This window comes from Balaenoptera physalus, assembly GCF_965194825.1.
Source record: "Balaenoptera physalus genome assembly, chromosome: 3".
In the NCBI taxonomy this organism is placed as follows: Eukaryota; Metazoa; Chordata; class Mammalia; order Artiodactyla; family Balaenopteridae; genus Balaenoptera; species Balaenoptera physalus.
In genome coordinates, this window is record NC_138890.1 from 71635680 (window position 1) to 71651703 (window position 16024).

A 16024-nucleotide genomic window follows, 5' to 3' on the forward strand; every position below is an offset into this window, starting at 1 on the left:
ACAAGCACTGAAATTGAAACTGTCATTACAAATCTTCCGACAAATAAAAGCCCAGGACCAGATGGCTTCACAGGATAATTCTTTTTTTTTTTTTTAACATCTTTATTGGAGTATATTTGCTTTACAATGGTGTGTTCGTTTCTGCTTTATAACAAAGTGAATCTGCTCTACATATACATATATCCCCATAGCCTCTCCCTCTTACATCTCCCTCCCACCCTCCCTATCCCACCCCTCTAGGTGGTTAAAAGTCACCGAGCTGATCTCCCTGTGCTCTGCAGCTGCTTCCCACTAGCTATCTATTTTACATTTGGTAGTGTATATATGTCAGTGCTACTCTCTCACTTCGTTCCAGCTTACCCTTCCCCCTCCCTGTTTCCTCAAGTCCATTCTCTATGTCTGCATCTTTATTCCTGTCCCACCCCTAGGTCCATCAGAACCACTTTTTTTTTAGATTCCATATATATGTTGGCATACAGTATTTGTTTTTCTCTTTCTGACTTACTTCACTATATAAGACAGACTCTAGGTCCATCCACCTCACTACAAATAACTTAATTTCGTTTCTTTTTATGGCTGAGTAATATTCCATTGTATATATGTGCCACATCTTCTTTATCCATTGATCTGTCGATGGACACCTAGCTTGCTTCCATGTCCTGGCTATTGTAAATAGTGCTGCAGTGAGCATTGTGGTACATGACTCTGTTTGAATTTTGGTTTTCTCAGGGTATATACACAGTGGTGGCATTGCTGGGTTGTATGGTAGTTCTATTTTTAGTTTTTTAAGGAACTTCCATTAAAAAAGTCCCATCATCCACTGCTCTCGATAGTGGCTGTATCAATTTACATTCCCACCAGCAGTGCAAGAGGGTTCCCTTTTCTCCACACCCTCTCCAGCATTTATTGTTTGTAGATTTTTTGATGATGGCCATTCTGACCAGTGTGAGGTGATACCTCATTGAAGTTTTCATTTGCATTTCTCTGCTGATTAGTGGTGTTGAGCATCCTTTCATGTGTTTGTTGGCAATCTGTATATCTTCTTTTGAGAAATGTCTATTTAGGTCTTCTGGCCATTTTTGAATTGGGTTGTTTGTTTTTTTGCTATTGAGCTGCATGAGCTACTTGTATATTTTGGAGATTAATCCTTTGTCAGTTGCTTCATTTGCAAATATTTTCTCCCATTCTTAGGGTTGTCTTTTCATCTTGTTTATGCTTTCCTTTGTGTGCGAAACTTTTAAGTTTCATTAGGTCTCATTTGTTTATTTCTGTTTTTATTTCCATTTCTCTAGGAGATTTGTCAAAAAGGATCTTGCTGTGATTTATGTCAAAGAGTGTTCTTCCTGTGTTTTCCTCTAAGAGTTTTATAGTGTCTGACCTTACACTTAGGTCTTTAATCCATTTTGAGTTTATTTTTGTGTATGGTGTTAGGGAGTGTTCTAATTTGATTCTTTTCCATGTAGCTGTCCCGTTTTCCCAGCACCACTTATTGAAGCAGCTGTCTTTTCTCCATTGTATATTCTTGCCTCCTTTATCAAAAATAAGGTGACCATATGTGTGTGGGTTTATCTCTGGGCTTTCTATCCTGTTCCATTGATCTATATTTCTGGTTTTGTGCCAGTACCATACTGTCTTCATCACTGTAGCTTTGTAGTATAGTCTGATGTCAGGGAGCCTAATTCCGCCAGCTCCATATTTCTTTCTCAAGATTGAGTTTAATGTTGTCCCAGAGGTCTCTGAGACTGTTCCCAATTCTTTTCATTCTTTTTTCTTTATTCTGCACTGTAGCAGTTATTTCCACTATTTTATCTTCCAGGTCACTTATCCTTTCTTCTGCCTCAGTTATTCTGCTATTGATTCCTTCTAGAGAATTTTTAGTTTCATTTATTGCATTGTTCATCATTGTTTGCTCTTTAGTTCTTCTAGGTCCTTGTTAGACGTTTCTTGTATTTTCTCCATTCTATTTCCAAGATTTTGGATCATCTTTACTATCATTACTCCGAATTCTTTTTCAGGTAGACTGCCTATTTCCTCTTCATTTGTTTGGTCTGGTGGGTTTTTACCTTGCTCCTTCATCTGCTGTGTGTTTCTCTGTCTTCTCATTTTGCTTAACTTACTGTGTTTGGGGTCTCCTTTTCACCGGCTGCAGGTTTGTAGTTCCTGTTGTTTTTGGTGTCTGCCCCCAGTGGCTAACGTTGATTCAATGGGTTGTGTAGGCTTCCTGGTGTAGGGGACTGGTGCTTCACAGGTGAATTCTATCAAACATTTAGAGACGAGCTAACACCTATCCTTGTCAAACTCTTCCAACATATAGCAGAGGGAGGAACACTCCCAAATTCATTCTACGAGGCCACCATTACCCTGATACCAAAACCAGACAAAGATGTCACAAAAAAACTTAACTACAGGCCAATACCACTAGTGAACATAGATGTGAAAATCCTCAACAAAATACTAGCAAACAGAATCCAGCAACAGATTAAAAGGATCATACACCATGATCAAGTTGGGTGTATCCCAGGAATGCAAGGATTCTTCAATATACGCAAATTAATCAATGTGATACACCATACTAACAAACTGAAGGAGAAAAACCATATGATCATCTCAGTAGATGCAGAAAAAGCTTTCGACAAAATTCAACACCGATTTATGATAAAAACTCTCCAGAAAGTAGGCATAGAGGGAACTTACCTAAACATACTAAAGGCCATATATGACAAACCCACAGCCAACATCGTTCTCCATCTTGAAAAATTGAATCCATTTCCTGTAAAATCAGGAACAATACAAGGATGCCCACTCTCACCACTCTTATTCAGTAAAGTTTTAGCCACAGCAATCAGAGAAGACAAAAAATAAAAGGAATTAAAATCAGAAAAGAAGAAGTAAAGCTGTCACTGTTTGCAGATGATATGATACTATACATACAGAATCCTAAAGATGCTACCAGAAAACTACTAGAGCTAATCAATGAATTTGGTAAAGTAGTAGGATACAAAATTAATGCACAGAAATCTCGTTCATTCCTATACACTGATGATGAAAAATCTGAAAGAGAAATTAAAGAAAAACTTCCATTTACCATTGCAACAAAAAGAATAAAATCCCTGAGATAAACCTACCTAAGGAGACAAAAGACCTGTATGCAGAAAACTATAAAACACTGATGAAAGAAATTAAAGATGATACAAACAGATGGAGAGATATACCATGTTCTTGGATTGGAATAATCAACATTGTGAAAATCACTATACTACCCAAAGCAATCTACAGATTCAATGCAATCCCTCTTAAACTACCAACAGCATTTTTCACAGAACTAGACCAAAAAATTTTACAGTTTGTATGGAAACACAAAAAACCCCAAATAGCCAAAGCAGTCTTGAGAAAGAAAAATGGAGCTGGAAGAATCAGGCTCCCTGACTTCAGACTATACTACGAAGCTACCATAATCAAGACAGTATGGCACTGGCACAAAAACAGAAATATAGATCAATGGAACAGGATTGTACTAGTCAGTATCATTAGTATGACACTCTCTAGGTCCATCCATATTGCTGCAAATGGCATTATTTCATTCTTTTTTATGGCTGAGTAATATTCCATCGTATATATGTACCACATCTTCTTTATCCACTCCTCTGTCAGTGGACATTTAGGTTACTTCCATGTCTTGGCTATTGTAAATAGTGCTGCAACGAACAGTGCAGTGCATGTATCTTTTGGAAGTATGGTTTTCTCTGGATATATACCCAGGGGTGGGATTTTTGGATCCTTATGGTAGTTCTATATTTAGTTTTTTAAGGAACCTCCATACTGTTCTCCAAAATGGTTGTACCAATATACATTCCCACAAACACCGTAGGATGGTTCCCTGTTCTCCACACCCTCTGCAGCATTTACTGTTTGTAAATTTTTGATGATGACCATTCTGACTGGTGTGAGGTGATACCTCATTGTACTTTTGATTTGCATTTCTCTAATAATTAGTGATGTTGAGCATCTTTTCATGTGCTTTTTGTCCATTTGAATGTGTTCTCTGGAGAAATGTCTATTTACATCTTCTATGCATTTTTGATTGGGTTGTTTGGGGTGTTTTTGATGTAAAGATGCATGAACTATTTGTATATTTTGGAGATTAATCCCTTGTCAGTCACTTCATTTGCAAAGATTTTCTCACATTCTGTGGATTGTATTTTTGTTTCGTTTATGTTTTCCTTCACTGTGCAAAAGCCTTTAGGTTTAATTAGGTTCCATTTTAAAATTTTGTTTTTATTTTCATTACTCTAGGACGTGGATCCAAAAGGATAATGCTGCGATTTATGTCAGAGAGTGTTCTGCCTATGTTTTTCTCTAAGAGTTTTATAATATCCAGCCTTACGTTTAGGTCTTTAATACATTTTGAGTGTATTTTCGGGTATGGTGTTAGCGAGCGTTCTAATTTCATTCTTTTATATGTAGCTGTCCCATTTTCTCAGCACCACTTATTGAAGAGACTGCCTTTTCTCCATTGTATATTCTTGCCTCCTTTGTCATAGATTAGGTGACCATAGGTGCGTGGGTTTGTCTCTGGACTTTCTATCCTGTTCCATTGATCTATATTTCTGCTTTTGTGCCAGTACCAAACTGTTTGGTGATTGAAGGTTTGTAGTATAGTCTGAAGTCAGGGAGCCTGATTCCTCCAACTCTTTTTCTTTCTCAAGATTGCTTTGGCTATTTGGGGGTCTTTTGTGTTTCCATACAAATTGTAACTTTTATTGTTCTAATTCTGTGAAAAATTCCGTTGGTAGTTTGATAAGAATTGCATTGAATCCGTAGATTGCCTTGGGTAGTATAGTCATTTGGACAGTATTGAGTCTTTCAATCCAAGAACGTGGTATATCTCTAGACTATGGAACCAACCCTGGAAGAACTTCCCAGGGTGCTTTTATGGAATCAGTCTTATTCTTTCTCTTCTGATTTGTTGATTTAATTTGGTACCGATGCAGTTCAGAAAGAATTTAGGGTAGGTTGAAAAGGTAAATAAGTTGAATTATAAGCCACTAAGATAAGAACTTGAAAGATACAGTAAAAAGGAGCTAAAGGTAAGGAAGCAGGTGAGAAGCTTGGTTCACACAGTTTGTGCCCTGACATCCTACATAATCACTTGCTTGAGGTGAGGCACAGAGGGCTTGGCTCCAGCCTTTCTGGTAGTCAAAATAACCATTAATAGAAACACAGAATCCATGGAGTAAAAACAAGCTCTGTGCTTGGTGGAATTGACAATACTCCTGGTGCAGAAATTGCGGAAAGACATACTCTCTGGTAGAATAATAAATATCCTCAATAATAATCTGACAACAAATACATTAATTAGCTCCATCAGACAATTTTTTAATAAAATGTTCCTAAAGTAAGTCATTAGCATCATGCCATACCATCTCTCTGTCATTCAATAAAAGCAATACTAGGACAACTTGAGCAGTCTAGATGTGTGGCTTTCTGCTGATCTCACTTAATTCAGGAAGGATTTTAGGGTATCTACCTGAAAGGAAAAAATGGACCATATTTCAGGTACTCCTCTGTGATATGCTTCCTTTCATTCAAGCTTTTTAAAGCTAAGTACTGAGCCCAAGATGACACTCCTGTTCAGCCCCTGTTATGCAGTTAAGCACAGAGCTGTCTGGTAGAAATGGTCAGCTGGGTTGGGGCTAGAACTGACATCTTCTTTTGGAAATTGTGGAACCTGAAATGATCTTTCTTGTATTGAAAGGCTGCTCACTTTCCTTTACCCATTCACTCATTGATTGACTGATTCATTCATTCATTCAACAAATGCATATTGAGAACCTACTACTTGGCAGACACCATGAATCAGACACAGGGTCTACTCTCAAGAAACTTACAGTCTAATCAGGGATAAAGACAGACACACAATTAAATTACGAGGAGATAGTTCTACAAAAGGCTTCAGAAGACACTCTCCAGAAGAAGAAATGAGCTGAGGAAGTACTGACAGGATACAAAATTCTCCTTGGAAATTAATCTTGAGTCTTTGATTAATCAACTTCCTAGCACTCTCTAAACAAACTGGTAGCTAAAATGAGGTACTTTATTCTAACAGGTTATTAACCACAACCCCATAAAAATTGTGGAACTGTTACTGACACAGTCCATTTTCGAATAACTGTTAATAACTTTTTTGAACCTTGGTATGTGTCAGGCACTACGCCAACTACTTCATAGGTATTATCTCACGTCACGAGTTTTAGTATCTTCCACAGCACCCTATCAGGCTAAGTAATGTTATTAGCTTCTTTCCACAGATGACAAGAGCAGAACTTTAGTAACCTTTGTTCAGTCGTGCAGGTGGGGTAGCAGGGCTAAGTTTCCAGCCCAGTGCCTAGCTCTCTGTTACTACTCTTCTGCCCAACAGGAACTTGATACCAGAACCAGTGGCCTTCTATTAGATGCTTGTAGTAATAGTATAGGGTGAGTTCTGTGTGAGCCTTAATGGCTGGCAGTTTATAAAGGTTAATGCAGCTCAGGATCAAAGGGGAAAGTCCTGGGAACAATCCTACATTAGTCCCACCTGATTTTTTTTGACAAGTAGGTAGACATTATACCAAAAATCTATACTGAAATGCTTGGGCCTCTAAACTCTGTATATTTTTTTGAGAGGATATCGGTATGAGAAGTCCCAGCTTATCAAGTAAAAAAATGAAATGTATGTTTGAAGAAATACATAGTTAGCTAATAGTTATTTACAGAAAAGGTAGAAAGGGTGTACCATGTGTCTAGTTAGGTGGCTTACAAAGATCAGACATATGCAATGGTTCTAAAGTAGCTGGAGTAGCAGGAATTGTCCTTGGGTGCTTGTTCAGCTTAAACTTATTTATCATCTATAGAAAATGAACAAACAAGACTCAGATCTGGTTAAAGAGGGGAAGATGAGCCTCCTGGGTATCAGCCAGGATCCAGGCTTGCTTGATGTGACTGATCAAACTCAGTCCTCACGTTCCTGCCCCTCAATCTGACTTCAGTAGTGGATCCTACGGCTAAGATTAGTGGTTCTCATAGCAATGTATTGTACTTTGGCTTTTTGAGGAAAAAACAAAAAACAGAAAAAGAAAAAAAGAAAAATGTAAGTTTAATTAAGGAAGATCCTGGTGGCACTCCAAAGTGTTATGTTGAATATCACCTCATCCATGTGCTATTAGTTATTTAACCACGCCTTGCTGGACAGGAGCCATTTAATGGCTCACAGTACAGAGGGTACTGACTTCAGAGGTCATGAGCAGCCCACTGGTGTGAAGTGAGAGCTCAGAGACCTCCTATTCCAAGCTCACCAAGAAGTTTGGCAGCAACACCCACCAATGGGATTGGAAAGCCTCTGTTATTCTTATATGATTTGCAGCCTCTCCAGATCAAGCACATGTGAGATGAGCCATGGAATAACCACGTAAAGGGTTAAGGTGAAGGTTCAAATAGTCACTGAGTCCAGGTAATGCAACCAAGGAAAGAGGGCAGCAGAGAGGGTTAACTATAACATAATCAACTAATGCAATAAAAATATTTCTGAGATTTATCCCACATGCAGCCATTTAGTACCAACAGGTTTTGTTCATTAATAATCATTGAGGAATTTTCCATTTAGATTAATGTGTCTGGCTCTAAAAGAATGGCCCACAGGGAAGGAATTTCCCCATTCCTCATTGAAACCAGGTAGGGCTCTATCAGATCCTGCTACCAAAGTTTCTCAGGCTGATTCACTCTGCCGTTAGGTCTATAGGTTATAATAAAGTTAAAAGATCATAAAAATTAATTTATTGATACAACCAGCATGTGTGTTGGCATATCTATTCAGCAAAAATTCTCAATTAAAACTGAAATCAAGTTTATGAAAACAGGGTCCCTGGAGTCAGAATATCGACATTCAGGTCTTCTCTTTGCTCACAGCTGTTTGCTGTGAGCAGGCTTCTTACTGTCTTTGACTCACTTTCTTGACCTGATAAAGGTGGAGTACTACCTGCCTCACAGGACTGTTGCGAAAAACAGATGACATAATGTGAGTGGGAGCATTTAGAAAACTGTAAATTGTTATATTACTCTAAGGTATTATTACTCTAAGGTACTGTCATAATACCTTAAAGTTAGTCATGACAAGCTGCAGGAACGAAGTGATACTTCTAGAGTGCATAGAAGTGTGGGCTTTAGAGAGGGAGGAGCAGGAAGATCATTCTCCTCTGGCTCGTCAGTTGGACAAACATGTCCTGCATGCCACTATCCCAACTTGTTGTACTAAGAACCAGGCCTGGAGATGCTTCGCAGAGAGCATGAGGACAACAGTGAGATGCTGGTCAGGGACGATGCTGCCTGTGAGAGCAGAGGGCCTAGGCTGAAAGTGATAGGGATTGGACCGGACTGTGTGGTGATTCGCAGACATGAGCCATCATCAGAATCACTGGAGGACTTTAAAAACACATATTGCTGGATCCCACTCCCAGAGTTTCTGGTTCAGAAGGTATGAGATGAGGCCTCAAAATTCACATTTCAAGTCCTAGGTGACTCTGATGCTTCCGGTCCAGGGGCCACACTTTGAAAACTGTATAAGAGTATAAGAATTTCAGCTTCTCAGCTGTAAACAACCAAATCTGATTCTGATGAGCATAAAGAAAAAGGGAATTTTCTTCAAACTAATTAGGATTATTTGATGGTTCCTAAAATGGACAGGAGTCAGATCGTGTTCTGGAGCCCACACGCCACAACTAGAGAGAAGCCCGTGCACTGCAACTAACGAGCCCACGTGCTCTGGAGCTCGCGTGCCACAATGAAAGATCCCACGTGCCGCGACTAAGACCTGACGCAGCCAAATAAATTAAATTAATTAATAAATTAATTAAAAATAAAAAGAAATAGACAAGAGCTAGAGCAGTTCTGGTGCAGTCGTGCACACTCCTTAGCCATGATGCCGGGGTGTCTCTGTAGGATATATCAGTTCCAAGTGTTTTTCCTCTCTTGCTTCACATGAATTAATATTCAGAGTCCAATTGCCTTAGGGCACATGCCCAATTCCCAGATAGCAGCTGATAAGGTACTTTGAATTATAGTCCTTCCAAGACTTCGTATGATGGGAGAGATGCAGTTGGAAAGGCTATCAGGGTACCGCTGAGTGCTTAGGCAGCCAAAAAGCAGCAACAACAAAAACAGCTCATGTTCTCTATCATAGTAGAAAAAGACCAATTAGCAGAGGGCCTGGAATTTTAGGGGAGAGGAGTCTGACTTGATCTAAATTGGTGACTCTTGTAGATCCTTACTTTGTAAAGTAAAATGGTAGTCAGTAGCTTCTTTAGAGAAGGAAAGGGAGAAGTTAAACCAACTCTTTGGGAAAACCTTGTCATGGTATTCATGGTGGTCCCTTTATGCCTGTGCTCCTGACTCTGAGTATCAGGACTGTTGTTCCAGGTCTAAGTATGTCCTTAGAAACTGTAGGTCAGGAGCTCCTGATTTCAAAGACACACGCATCTAACCTACAGCTTGAATCACCCTGTATAATTCATTGGAAGGGTTTCTTCTGGATATTTGTAAGTGTTTAGTTTATTATGAAATATTTCAAGCATACAGGACAGTATAGAAAACAACACAACACTCAAGCACCTACCACCCAGTTGCCCAGATTTCTCTTTTGAAATAATCCCGTTGGATATTATAGAACTTTTGGCTCTGGTATATCTTGGAGGTAACTAGACCAAGAGATGAGCTGGCCATTGGGATGGAGGTGAGGGGTAGGAGGAGGCAAACCTCTGGACTACTGCAGATAATCACATCGTCAATGACGCAGCAAATGCACAGGGCTGAGTACTTATATTTCCCAAATACTAAAAATAGGAAAGTAATAGATTCAACAGTTTGGAAGACATTCATTTGAAAAGGATTTTTTAAAAGATACCTAGTCCTGATTCAAATTAGCTTAACATGAACAATAATCTTTAAGTCATTATAAACACTCACTTGAAATATTTGTTTAATCCCGTATAGGTCCCTAAGCAGATAAAATCATGTGGGAGGGAGTGATAAAAATGCCCAGGGCAGGTTAGCCCTGTGGGTGGCTCAAGTGGGTGTCCACAGGCGCATTGGGAGGGGCAGCCCTTGGTAATCTTTTAAAAGTATAAGCTGTGACCAGGCAAAGTCACATTAATGGGATGAGATTATAATCTTCAAAATGCTAGCAGCGACAACTCACTCTTAAATGTTGAGGCTTGTATCTTCTCTACATTTCATAGCTATCAATTTAATTATACAATAATAAAATTTAACTATTGGGTTCTAGAAGAGTGAACTCTAAATAAAAAGAAGCCAAGACCTTGGCTTGTTAATTTTCATGTTAAGACCATAATTTCCTTTCGATGCTCTTCTTACTTCTTCTGAAGTTGAGGTTTCCCACAACTCTATTTTCTTTCTCTGCTATGTTGTCCTTCTATTTCCACTCTAAGGAATCATTACTTTTTGTCCCTTCCATGTCATACCTTGAAAGTATCAAATTCAGATGAAAGTAATGCCTCATGTAACTGGCATTTCTAAGGAATAAAATGTCATAAAATAACTTTCCCAGAGATTTAAAGTGGGCTCTTATAAATTCCAAAATAGCCTTATTTTTAATTTAGCCATTTTAACAGTTCATTTCAATGAAACCTGTACAAGGCATTGAGCCAGACACTGTGAGACGCATAAAGAAAAGCAAACTTGCTCTCTATCCTCCAGGTGCTCACAGTCTTGGGGAAGAGCTGGGCCACATCAAATAATTCTATTTTGGGTCATAGTGTGACAAGTGATAGAAGACAGGTGTTGAGAAGTGCTATGAAAGTATCAAGGAAGGAGAGATCACTTCGGGTTTGATGGTCAGACAAAACTTCCTGGAAGGAACAATCTTGATAAAAAATGGGAAAAATCTGGCAAACACAATGGTGGGGACAGAGAGTCCAGTTGCCAAAAAATTATGAGCAAACATCCCAGGGCAGGAATGCGTGGACATCCTTGGCGGTCGCAGGTGTGTGATGGAGAGGAGACAGGAGAAGGGGTCAGGTCCTCATTTTCAGTGTGAAAAATGCCATGGTCAGGAGGTTGGACTTTATTCTGGGGAAATGGACGATTGCTTTCCTCTAGGCATCAGAACAGGGGAAATGACGCGATCAGAGTAAAATTCAATTCAGTTCAGCAAACTGTATTGAGTAGTTGCAGTGAGCCTACCCTGTACTGGTGTAATGGATACAGACACACATTCTTGGTGCTGCCCTCAATGACCTTCATGTCCAGTGGAGGACAGAGGTGTAAACAGACAGCATCGATAAAATGTAATATTTTGAGCTAAAATAGATATAAGTACAGGAGGCTATAGGAGCCCAGAGAAGGTAATCTGGGAGCTAAGGGAGAAGTTGGTCCCTGATACGAATCTTATACAAAGAGTAACGTTTATTCGGATAAAGAAGAGAGAGAAGGATAGCCTAGACCACGAGAACACAGAGAGCAAAGTCACAGAACACCAACCGACATTGGCTATGTAGAGAAAGCAGTTACATTTTACTAGCCTGCTGGGCGTGAGGCAGAGAGTGGAGTGAATGAGAACAGAGAGATGAAGGGTTGGGACAGTCCTGTGGTTCCCTCACCAGGGCGGTGGCAGGGAGGCCAGGAGAGCCCTGCAGAGGTCGCATCCTGCAGCAGGGTTACACTTGGGAGGTACCGCCCAGACAGGAATTCCAAACTCTGCACACGACTTTTACGCACTTAAGGAGGTTTAAGTACAAACTGCCCGACAACTCCTATTAATACTGTTGGTTATTTCCTAACCTTAAGCATCCCCAGCACTCCCAGGAGACTTCTGATCTCCTATCTCCTCACGGCATCCTCAGGGCTCCACTCCCACCACCTGGGTCCCTTATCCCCCTTCTCTGACTCTCCAGTACATTTCATTCTCCCTGTGAGTGTTAATCTTTGGCTCTGTTTGGTTTTCTGCCCCCACCCCAAATCCTACACGTGGCTTTTATCCTTTCTCTCCTCTGCAAGCAGGGCTTGATGATGTGAGAGCAAGTGGGCTACACTGTGATTTGGGTGGGGCGGTGGGCAAGGGTAGTGAGGGCTCTGAACTTGAATATATTGATAGTTTGGGGCCAGTTGCAATAACTGAGATATATGATGGTCAAAAAGAGCTAGGGATTGGCAGGATAATGGTATCAAAGACACGGAAGGGAGATAACGTGTAGAAGCATACTCAGAGGCTGACAATTAACTAAATGTAGGACGGAGGCAGAGACAGGTGGGATTTTAATTCTGTTTTGTAGTTTGGATCTAGAATACGTAACAGCAGTGTGATGTTATTCGCCATGCCTGAGGGACACAAACAGAGGAACACATTGAAGAAATGAGAATAGAAGATGATCAATTTGACTTTGTGTGTCCTGAACCTAGGTTATCAGCAAGATATTCAGGTCATATTTAGCAAGCCTAGTGCTTTAATTCGATGCAGTGTGCCAGCAATCTCCAAAGTTGTGTGCTTAAAATATCATTCAAGGACAAATACCAATGGAAAATGACATATGCGGGCCTTTTTTGGAGATTGATTGTACACTGGTAAGTCCTGCAGTAAAGAAACACATTTAATTTAACTTTATTTCCAATGTCCCTCTCATTTTTTGTGCAGAATACCTATTAACATAGAATGTTTTTCTCCAGGAACAGTGTTTTAAGAAATGCTTATTATAGCACTAAGGAGATATAATCAGAAGATGATTAAGATAGAACTTGGAGGGGGTGGAAGGGGTTGCTTATTTGCATGGAAGAGTTGAAGAATTATGAACTGGTTAATCTCTCACAGCGGATATGGGGAGAAAGGAGATTGGAGATAGAACCTTTATCAATACCATTTGACACCTCCAATGGCATGTAGGGAATATAATTTGGAGAGGCAGCAAGTTGTGACAGCAAAAGCATGGATTTCAGAATCGACGTGTGTGACAAATGATCTAATTTCTAAGACTTAGTTTTCTTATCTGAAAAGCAGTACTCACCCTTTTGAGCTGTATTGAGACAAAATAGATAACATATGAAGCACCTACCCCATAGGAGACACATAGTCCACTCTCAGTAAACACTATTACTAGTATTATTTTCATTTAAATATTCTCGGTGAGTTGAAGCAAAACTTTGATGATTATACTGCTATGTTATAATCTGTACATTGAACAGTTACACAGAGGAAATCTCAGTGGTTGGTATCAAGGCCCTAAGACGAGGGAACACTCCCAGTTCAGACACGCCTGGAACAGGATCAGCGTGGTACAGGAATAGAATCCACAGATGCTAGGCAGTGGAAGAAGACACCACAGGAATTTCCCAAAGGCAACCATGACCGTGTTCTTCCATCAGTTTTTCATGAAGAGAGGCTGGAGGCTAATAACTGAACCTTAGCGACTATCTCTCCTTAAAAAAATTCTGAGCTAAAAACTCCCCGAGCGAATGGCTGTAGGTATCCATCTGGCATGAGGTGACATCCTCTGACAAAAGTCATTATCTGGCACCCTGAAGGGCAGGGCAGGGGAGAGGCATCTGGGACAGAATGCTGGGCTAATGAGATGTACTTCTGTCTGAGTCTGTCACAGTGCCACAGATGCAGGCCTTAGTCATGTTGAGTATTGGTCAATTGAGCACACGAGGCCAAAAAGATTCTAAATTTAGAGTTTAAAACTCTGCTAACTGCCACAGCAGATTAGCTTTTCTCTACCCCAGCACAAAAATGGGGCAATTACCGTGATTTTATCCAGATCAGCTCATTGCAAATCCCAAAGGGATGGTGACCAGAATTTATTATTTTGCAGTCTTTTCTGTTGGACTTTGGGGCTGCAGCCTCTCAGGTCTCAGATGGGTCTGAGTTTGTTGTTGTTCAGATTGGCCATTGAACATGACTGGCCACTGTTCTTAATCAAGAAGTCATCCCATAACACCCAGGATATGGATGGAGGAGATAACTAAAAAGATGGCAAGCAACTCTTTGAGGAAACACTTAAGGCAGCAGGGTTGTTCAGATCCTTGGGAAGGGACAGTGGCAGGGTGACGACCACTGGTTTATGCACATGGATACACAAGGCTATTGTGACAGGAGATGCTCATTAGTTGTTCTCTGAGTGAAGACAGGCTAAAGTAAAAATGAAAATTTTCCTGGAACTTCAGAGGGTCTCTCTCTCTCAGGGGAGGACTTGTAGCACAAAATGGACAGTTCCATATCCGATTTGTTTATATGAGCACTTGCCTAAAAATCACAAGACTGGGGCAAAATAAATATATATAAAACAATGCTGCTCAAAATATGGTGTAAAGATGGGCGGCAGCAGCAGCATGTGAATCTAGCATCCCCGAGAAGTACATATTCTTAGGTCCTATCCTAGGCATATAGAAAACTCCAGGCAATTTGTTCTTAAAAGTTTTCCAGATACTTCTTGATCTACTAAAGTTTAAGAAGCACTTCCCTAGGCCTATATGTGAGGTATCTATAATTTCCACTTCCATTCGCTCACTAAACTAGCCTGACTTGCTTGTCTTTCTACCCTTAGTTTCCAGTTCTCTTATCCTGATAGTACCTGATTAGACCATCTGATTATATATAAGAACTCAGTTTTGTAATTTTTATCATCAACATAAACCAGAATTGAATTTATGGAAAGCAACTTTGTAGAGGCAATAAAAATACTGATGCTTAGCTTTGTGATTTGGTTTGCAGCAGAGAAACCGTAGTTATAACTTCTGAAAATTTTCTGTTCATTTCCAGAATAACAATGATATAAATTAAGGCATGAATAAAGGAGAAAAACACTTACATAGGCTACAAGTTGCTCCTGGGAAGCTTGCACTTCAGCTTGTAATTTTTCAATACACTGAAAAGGAGCAAAGTTTAGAAACAAAGTACGTAACTCTTCCTTTTACACTTTCAAAGTGTTCCAGATATAAACATGTACCAGTTCTCATATCTTGTGAATGGCAGCATTATCTCAGCTAGATGTTTTGAAAATCATCATTAAAGAAATCATCGTTCCCCCCCCCCCAAAAAAAAAGAAAGAAAGAAATCATCGCTCCCATCCCTCTCTCTCTTCCACTCTATGGAAGAATCCAACAGCAGAGTACATGAATTATTAATAATTAGCAGATGATTGGGAAAAATAATGTTTGCTTGACGTACTGCAGGTAATGTTAACCCATTTTATATCATATATACATATATGTGGGAGCCAATGTATTTGTATCTGCCTTTGGAATATATGGATATGTTTTGTGTGAACATACATATTTACATATAGTTACAGATTGTCTATCCCAAAGGCAGATACAAACCAATATGATAAACAAACAAGAGATAAATTTATGTAATGACACATATATAAATGTCTAGAAATTCAGAGATTGGTAATTTCTTATAAAGTAATTTATTAAAAGTCAATGAAAAATTTTCTGATCCACTTGTTTCACTACAGAGAAAGAAGCTATTCCTTGATTAAGTTCAACCTTGAAAACCAAAAACCATTTATGTAGTCAATATCATGTACAAAATAAATAGAATATTCAGCTAATATGGTTCAAAAGAATACATATTAAGCAAACTTTAAAAGTATCACCAAGGAAGTTAATTTTTGTACGTGAATATTCATCAGGGAATACAGTTATATTGAGCAAATACAAATACTGTTATTGACCATCTTGAACTTAAATACGGACTTCCAACCCAGCCAGAAATAACTATAGAATTGTCAGTTCATATAAGTTTAAGTAATCTTTAGAAATAAAGATTATTTCTCTTCTACAACATACCTGGTCTTTTGCAAGGACCATTTTTTCATATGGTTCCCCACTGTCTTCCTTTCGGTCCAGAGCCTCTAGTTTTTTCTCCAGCCAGGAAACTTGTTCAAGTAGCTTTGATTTTGTTCCTTCAGAGGCTGCAAGCTAAAGACATTTGCTTGTAAGTGCATGGAAGTACAATGATTTTTTTAAAAGCTCCTTTTAA

At 39.4% G+C, this 16024-nt stretch overlaps 1 protein-coding gene and 1 long non-coding RNA gene across 2 annotated transcripts in view; one reads left to right on the forward strand and one right to left on the reverse strand.

The window, feature by feature from the left end:
• Window positions 1–16024, forward strand: part of LOC309658879 — a 294436-nt gene that overhangs the window by 26573 nt on the left and 251839 nt on the right. The gene's annotated exons all lie outside the window — the stretch shown is intronic.
• Window positions 3739–16024, reverse strand: part of LOC309658876 (coiled-coil domain-containing protein 192-like) — a 53602-nt gene continuing 41316 nt past the window's right edge. The window contains exon 2 of the mRNA XM_082457975.1: window positions 3739–15963. Coding sequence (XP_082314101.1) covers window positions 15760–15963 — 204 coding nt within the window. The 3' untranslated portion in view covers window positions 3739–15759. The remainder of the gene's footprint in view (window positions 15964–16024) is intronic.